Source organism: Cupressus sempervirens, chromosome 1 (assembly GCF_028749045.1).
Source record: "Cupressus sempervirens isolate cs-2001-9-10 chromosome 1, ASM2874904v1, whole genome shotgun sequence".
NCBI classification, from domain to species: domain Eukaryota; kingdom Viridiplantae; phylum Streptophyta; class Pinopsida; order Cupressales; family Cupressaceae; genus Cupressus; species Cupressus sempervirens.
In genome coordinates, this window is record NC_143118.1 from 3,929,170 (window position 1) to 3,937,700 (window position 8,531).

The window sequence follows — 8,531 nt, forward strand, 5'->3', positions numbered from 1 at the left end:
GATTAATGGCAATCTAATTCAGTATTGAAAGTTTGAATTACATCTGAATATTGTTGTTGCAAGCATTTTAATACATTTCAGTATTTGGTCATTTCAATTGGTATTGGTTTAGTAGATGCAGCATTGTGTCTTGTGGATTGGCTTGGCATTTTACTATCATTGCAAAAACATCTGAGAAAATAATAAAAGTTGCAACTAGGGGGTCCTCTTACATCCAATTATACTTGAACTTTATATAGTGAATAAGTTTATCATATTACATTATATATTCTATAGATAAACAACTATATAGCAAATCTTAAGTGTTTTTCTTATAGTAATTGCTATCATCTATCTTCAATATAAGTTTTCAAAGGAATTTTGTGTTATAAGAAGTCTTTGATTAGAAAGAAGTGTCTTGAAAATGAATTGCAAATTAATAGTCCCTTATTTCTAAGAATTTACACAACGGGACATCACATAGTGCCTCATGTTTGCTATAGTGAATTTCTTGGCATTCTCTTGAACAAATTCCCAGTTAATAATCATGTTTGTAATGTTTTGAACTTATTTATGTGTATTCTTATAATGTTTTACAACAGATTCTAATTGTATTTACTTCTCCTGTTCCAAACCACAGAGAATCGGCTAGACTCACAAACCTAGGACGTATGATGGAAGCCCATGGACCACAGCTTTTGGGATCATCCTATTATAATCCTATCACAAATTTTCAATCATTTCAGCAGTTTTCTGTAGATCATCCAGAGGTCCGTAACTTGAATTTATACCTTGTACTTGTAGGGTTTCTGCAGTAGTGATCTTATTTAGGAAGAATGTAAAAGATCACTAAAAAATATTGCAAACTACGATTTATGAGATTTTATTAGGGATGGATATGCTGAGTGTGATGGTCATTCTGTTATTGTGGTTTTAGTCCATTTATTGTCTCTGTCTTTTCAGCGAGATAATATTCTACGGAGGGGATCTGATATTTCTGTTATGTGCATTTTGCAGATTTATTGGTCACTTGTTTTTAAGGAATTATCGATTATCTTCCATAAAAGTCCTAGGTGTATTCTTAATACCAGTGACAAGTCCCGACCTGGTGGGATATGGCTGCCTGGTTCAGTTGTAAATGTTGCTGAAAGCTGCCTCTCAACGAAGGAGAGTATAAATAAAACAGATGATAACATAGCTATCGTTTGGAGAGAGGAAGGTCGAGATGAATATCCTTTGAATAAGATGACATTGAGGGAAGTACGCGCTAGAGTGATGTAAGATTCCCCTATCTTAGAAATACACTATTTATTCATTATCAATTATTCTATGTTATTTTTTATGTTCTGTGTATAATAATTTTTAACAAGAAAGTTTGTCTTTATTGCTATATTATAGTGACATGCATCTTAGATGTCTGACAACTTTTTGGTACCTTAATCTCACTAATAAAATAGCATTAATTCATCTTTCTTTAATTATATATCAATAACTTTGTCAAAATAAGAATATCCATTTGTTGAAAAACCAATAGTTGTGATATAAAATAATGCAGAAGATCCCAGCATAAGGGAAATTATCCAGGGGAAAAACTAGCTCTAAAATATTTATCTTTGGTTTTGCGTATGCTGTGCAGGCGAATTGCAAATGCACTTGATGCAGTATTTGCAAAGGGCGATGCAGTTGCAATAGACATGCCCATGACTGTGAATGCGGTGCTTATATACTTGGCACTGGTTCTTGCAGGGTATGTGGTTGTATCAATAGCAGACAGTTTCGTTCCCAAGGAAATTGCAACTCGTATTCGAGTAACAAAAGCAAAGGGGATTTTTACCCAGGTGCACAGCCACAGCCATTTAAACCATCCAGCTTTATTTTAGAAAGCGCAGTGGTTACTTTTTGACAAGACATAAAAATAAAATTCGATTAAGCCCATTAGAAATGTGTGTGCAGAATGTTATTTTATTCAAAAAGAAGTTTAATGGATGGAAAATGAGTTCCTTCTTTGGTTAAAAATGGCATCACTTGAAGGGTACTGACAATCCTCTACTTATGGGGTAGCCATCTTGAAGAGTGGCTGACCTGTAATTAGTACATATATCCCATTACTAATTCACCAGAAAAAACTTGATCAGTGAATTGGTAGAAAATAGTCAAATTGGAGTGCGAGAAAATGTTGTTTAAGTGCTGAACTGAAAAGAGATAGTTTTAATCTTTAAGTGAAAAAGATGCAAACTGAAACATTGCATGAATACTATCACAATGGAAAAGGTTACCTCGGAAAACCCAATATAAGAAGAAACTTGAGAAATATAAGGAATTTTACCATATTTGGCACCGTTTTTGCCGCAATTACTAACCTACTTTCTTCTTAGGCCTTAAAGGACTGTTATTGTTTGTAATATAAAGTTGTAATTGTCATACTACTGTTTAGTGATAGAATCATGAATTAGGTTAATTTACCACTTCATTTTAAATTATCTAAAATTGTAAAGATGACTTCATATGTATCAATTACATTAGGGTTTATGTTGTTGCTTTCTTACAAAGGGACCATTGCTATTCTGTTAATATATACGAGCTATTTCGAAGTTCTATCTTGTGTTCTTGCTTTGTTTCTTTGTATGTCTCGGTTTTTGTAATATAGTGTTAGAGCTATGGTAAGAAGAGGCTGAAGAGGGTGAAGGCCTAGGAACTGCACAAACCAGTTACGGATGAGGAACTATATATTTCACATGTAATTAGCATTAAATGAAGTCATAATATTTTGTTGGCTTGTGGAGCTGACTATGTTATTAGCTGACTTGTTGGCTTAGTTTCAGTTGCAGGGGCTTCTAATGGCTTTGCTCTAATCAGAATTTGTTGCCTCCTTAATATTGAGTAACATAGATAGGCATAGTGTATGATTTCAACATGGTCTTTCTTGATCTACCCATATCTACAAAAACTCTGTAATAACACTTATTTTGTGTTACCCTATCTGGTATGCATTATTAGTTTATTTCATTGTGTGTGTTTGAACTTAAGTTGACTAATATAAAACATTGGCATTATTGCCTCTAGCAAATAAGGTCAGTTTTCCATGAAGTAGTGGAAACAAATCAAGAGCAGGAGCATAATCTCATTAGATATTTTTAACATCTCTATGATGCTTTAGTAGAGAACATTTTCGTGAAGAAGTTGAGAGGAATAAAGTATTGTTGGATCCGATTTTCCCATTGCTACACCACACAAACCAATAAACAATGCACAAGGCAATGCTTGCTTTGTTACCATTGAAGAATTGTACAAGCTACAGGGTCTGTTGGATTTTGTTGAAGCTCGCAAGGTAGGAGTGATATTTTTCTCCTCATGCTACTAATTCACAAATATATAGGTGTTGCAGTGCTTTCCGAATTCTCAACTTCAAGTTCAAAATTTGGTGAACCTTAAAAGCATGCTTGAAATTCGTTATATGTGTGTGTGTGTATTTATGTGCACATACACACATATGTATGTATGTATAGACACATATATAAGAAGGTGAGCTTAGTTTTAATATAAAATTATTAATGCAAAGTATTTTTTAGGTTTTTCTTACAACATTTTTCCATGTGTTAATGACAAACGTCCCTTGTTGGTGGGTAGGGCATGATAAATTTCCTTTGTTTGCATGGAAAAGCTTTGAAAAGACACAAGTCATGATAGCAAACGAGAAGGCCAAGATGTGGAGCAGGGTGAATTTTTTAGTTTTTGCCATGAGAACACCTCTTCATGAACTTGCATCTTGCGAACCTATGCTCAATTCCAAGGCTTTGAGAGAGACCATAGCTTCATTTCTATTTTAGGGCTTTTTTAAAGTTTTCAAAAAAAATAAAATAAGTAAATTAGTGTGCTGAAATGAAAGAGGGGAAGTGGATTGGGTTTTTTTTTTCTTTGCTAGGGTTTCATGCGATCTTTGAGTTTCCTTGTGTATGACTCTTTGTCTGAGCTTTCGTTCTGTGTCCTCCACTTGTCAAACTGCATTTACTACGAGAGTTTTTAGGCTAGTTTATAATGGCCCCGGCCAATGGTGACCTAGTTGTTGATACTAGTGTTCACACTGCTGCTTCAAAAAGCCATGGCGCCTCCATTGAACAAACATCCTCGCAAGTTCATCCCGAAGGTTTTTCATGAGGTAATCCTGATATTATCCTTCCTTTGCAAGAATTTGATGTTGCTTGTGATTGGTTAGAACAACATACCTTGATAGGGTATTTTGTGGGTAGGACTCCTCCTGAAGCTATGCTCCGAGAATGGGTTAACAAGAGTTGGACTCCTCATGGAGTCCACCTTGACGCTGTGCAAAACCTTACCAAAGTTTTTTTTTATTTTGCTTTGCCAACCCGTCGTAAGCAGACGTGGTTTTTAATAATGGTCCTTGGTCAGTGCGTTCTTCCTTGCTTGTTTTTCAAAGATGGTCGAGAGATTTCACTGTCTTTGATGACGAAAAGATTAGGGTTCCTGTGTGGGTAGAGTTCCCGTGTTTACCCTTGCCTTGCTGGCCTTTTATTGAGTCCATTGCCAATACTCTTGGCAAAGTTATTACCAAGGAACATGAAATTTTTTCAATGCTCGTCCTCAGAAACACATTTGCATTAAGGTTGATCTTTCCAAGGATCTTAAGAATTCTATGGAAATACAGATTGGTTCCCAAACCTTCTCTTAGAAAGTGCTTTATTTGAACCTGCCTAACACCTACTATAGGTGCCAGTCAACAGAACACAAGTTTAGGGATTGCCCTTTGGCTATGCCTAGGGTTAAACCCCTGCCTAAAGAGGCTCCTGCCAAACCAACAAAAGGGAAAAAAAGAAGAATGGACTACTGTTGGGTGCAAGGACAAGGCTCCCTCAGCTCCTAAACAGTCATATGCGGTTGTCGTTTCGGTTCCTTCTATCTCAACAAGAGCACAAACCCCAGCTAGCGTAGGGACGCAAGCGGTTTTTTCAGAACCAAACCCTGGTGTTTCACAGGTTTCAAACCCTGGTTCATAGGGGATTAAGGTGGCTGCTAGGGCTAACACCTCGGTTGTGATTTGCACCCCTCTTTCTGCTTCTTCCATAGTGACTTAGAATGTGGGATGTTCTCGTAGTCCTCCCTGACGTGTTGAGAAACTAGAGAAGAAACGTTGGGCCATCAGTCCAGAGGATTTTCCTTATGGCTTTGACCTAGATTCAACTTTCTTGGAGAATAGCTACTCCTCTCTCGAGGACGAGGAAGATATGGAAGAATTTTCATGAATTTTTTATCATGGAATGTGCGAGGTCTTACAGACCTCTCTAGAAAGTACTATGTCAGGAATACCCATCATAGACTTGGAAATTTAGATTTTCCCTTATGCAAAAAGTTAAGATCTCTGGCTTCATGATTTCTTCTACATGTAGTGTCATTTGGCCGGATGGCATTGTGTTTTCCTCTCAACACGATTCTGGCAAGGGTGGTGTAGTTACTCTCTTGTCACCTCGTCTTCATTCTGCTATTATTTTGCATGGTTCTAACTCCATGCACAAAATCATTTGGCTTTTGCTTTCCATTAACAATCATTCTTTTGGAGTTGTTAATGTTTATGCTCCCAATGATGCTATGGAAAGATCTCAATTGTGGGGCTGACTGGCTGACAACTTGCCTCCAGCTACTTGGGTTAGGTGTGGTGACTTCAATATGGTTGAGCTGGCCTTTGACAAAGATGGCATTTCACCTTTTCGTTGGACAACTGGGGAAAGGGAAGCCTGGTACTACATGCGCAATAAAATGGGCCTTTTTGATCCCAATACGCCGCCGCCAACATAGTGGGGTTTGGCACACTTGGTCCAACTTTCGAGCTGGCTCTAACCACATATTAAAATGTCTCAGTCGTGCCATGATTACTGCACAATTTTTTTCTCCTTTTCTAAGGATCAAGATTTACCAGTCATTCCCTTGCCAGATGTGACATTATCTGACCACTATCCCATTTATTTTGCTATTCCGTGGCATACAGCTGTCTAGAGAGTTGTCAGATCTCAATTTTTCCTTAGCACGTTAGTGCTGATGCATACTTCCACTATTGCTTATATCCTACACGTCTGGAATTTGAAGCCACATCTGCATTCCCAAACAGGGTGGATTTAGTGGTGGAATGATGTCATTACCAGAACCGCTTGCTTTCTGTGCATCTATGGGCAGCAGTTGGCGGTTTTCAAAAGGCAGTCTTATGAATCCACTACCACTGCTCTCAGAAAAGCTTTTGAGGCTCTTACCCTTAACCCTTTTGATGTTGTTTTGCAAATTCAACTTGCCAAATTTTGCCATGACAAACAGGTTGCAGATAATTATGCTACTCGAGGGGCCCAAATCAAAGCTCGCCTCCATTGTTTGGAGGTTGGCGATAAAGCTTCGAAAGAGTTCTTTCAGGCTCTTCGAGCCCGTCATACCGATATTGGGATTAAAAAAATCAAACAAGGCACTTCTGTTCTCTCCAGTCTCCCTAACATCCTACAAACATTTGTTCATCACTATGAAAACGTGTTTGCTTCGTAGGGAAACTCAGTTGCTCAAGAGGAAGCTCTCAAAATGTGTATTTTTGTTACTCCAAACTGCCCAGCAATTGAGCAATGTACTTTCTGTGAGCAACTTCTTACCCTCTGAGACCTTAAAGAGGTGGTTTTCTCCATGGCAGATGATAAATCCCCTGGGTGTGATGGGTTTCCTTGTGAATTTTACAAACACCTCTAGGAGTATATTGGTCCCAATCTGCACAAAGTTTATCTTGAAGTCTATCATTCTAAAAGCTTAGGAGCTATTATCAACAAAGGAAACATTAAATTCATACCTAAAGCTGGAGATCCTGAGGATATTTGCAATTGGTGGCCCATTACCCTTCTTAATGTGTCATACAAGATTATTGCCAACGCAATTTCTCTCAAAATTTGCCATCTCCTTTCTTTAATTGTGCGGCCTGAGCAAATTGGCTTTATCAAATCCAGATATATTCTTGACAACATTATTGTTGTCTAGGAAGGTATGGAGTGGGCTCGCAAGTCCAAGCAGTCGGCTATCTTTTTGAAAAAAGATTTTGCTAAAGCTTATGACTAGATTGAATGGCCTTTTATTTTGGCTATGCTCCAAGCTCTTGGTTTTGGTCCCAATTTCCTACAATCCATGGAGATGCTCTTTAGAGATGCTAATGCTTGCATTACCATCAATAACTCCCAATCTAATGCCTTTGGGCTTTTCTGTTCCATCAAGCAAGGTTGCCCTCTGGTTCCGCCGCTTTATGTTCTTGCTGTTGAAGGGTTTGGTTACTTGCTAGGTCACTCCATGTCCTCAGGTTTGGTTTGTGGCACCTCTTTACCAAAATCCTCTTCCCAGTTGGTCAATGGTCATTTTGCTGATGATTCCTTTCTCACTCTTTTGGAGGATGAAGAAAACATCAATAATGCCTTGAATTGCCTTGACACTTTTTTCGAGCCTCTGGCTTTGCTATTCAATGGCGTAAAATGCTCTGTTATCACTAGTGTCTTTTGCCAGCTTCACCTTGGCTTAACCAGTTTGAATGGAAATGGGTCACTCACGGGGAGATTTTCTACTTTTTAGGCATTCCTTTTTCCTTTTAAGCGTCGCCAGTGGATCTATGGAATGCTATGCTTGCCAAGGTTACTAAGAAGTTGGATTTTTGTCTTACGAAACTGCTTTCTCTTGCAGGCAAATTCTAGATTTGCTCTATAGTTCTTGTTGCTACGCATGTCTATTATTATTCTTGTTGGGCTCCTTTAAAAGCCTCTTATCAAAAATTAGAGCGATTTCTCTGTGATTTTCTTTGGGCTTTTGGTTCCGATCATCATGGCTTTCACAGAGTTGCTTGGGACTTTTGTTGTCTCCCCAAAGAGTCTGGAGGCCTTGGCCTTCTCTCCAAACAGAAGAAAGACCTTGCTCTATGTGCCAAATGGATTATTCGTGCCATCACTAGAGATGAAGCTTGGAAGATTCTGGTTCGACATTGCATTTCCTCTAGGTTTCCTGTTAACAGACTTCATGGAAGGGTATTGGGTTTCAAACCCTTCTCATCATGCGAGAACCTGTGCTCATACCGGGCTCTTTTTTTATCAAGAGCTTATGGAAAGCTTGGGAAGCTGTTAAGCCTTGGCTTCACTGGTCTAGCGATGAGTTCTGTGATAGGCTTTCTTTGAACCAACAGAACATTTGCTGCTCTCTCCTGTTTGCCATCTAGGGTATTCCCCTAGCCAAGACTCAAGGTGCTTGTGCTCTGTGTTTTTTCAAAAGAAGCATCAAGACTCCTAAAGATCTTTTCTCTAGGGTCTCCATGAGTCTCAGATCTTGAGAAGATATGCAAGTCCAGTACCGTCTTGCTTGTTTAGATCGACAGACTTTTGACTTATTGCTTTCTGCAATTCCAGGTCACTTAATTCATAAAGTGGGTATCCAGTCTGTTAGACCTTGGTGGACTAATTGAAAGTGGTATCCTGCCACTCCTTTCAACAGCTACAAACCAAGTCTGGGTTATAGATGGCTTTCTCCCCATCTGCTGATGGTGG

At 38.5% G+C, this 8,531-nt stretch overlaps 1 protein-coding gene across 2 annotated transcripts in view; it reads left to right on the forward strand.

Moving 5' to 3' along the window:
- AAE18 (acyl-activating enzyme 18) overlaps positions 1 to 8,531 on the forward strand; it is a 77,384-nt gene that overhangs the window by 13,270 nt on the left and 55,583 nt on the right. For both annotated transcript variants that reach the window (XM_089815773.1, XM_089815770.1), the window contains exons 3-5: positions 620 to 749; positions 997 to 1,256; positions 1,616 to 1,817. In XM_089815773.1, the coding sequence (XP_089671899.1) occupies positions 620 to 749; positions 997 to 1,256; positions 1,616 to 1,817 (592 nt within the window). The remainder of the gene's footprint in view (positions 1 to 619; positions 750 to 996; positions 1,257 to 1,615; positions 1,818 to 8,531) is intronic.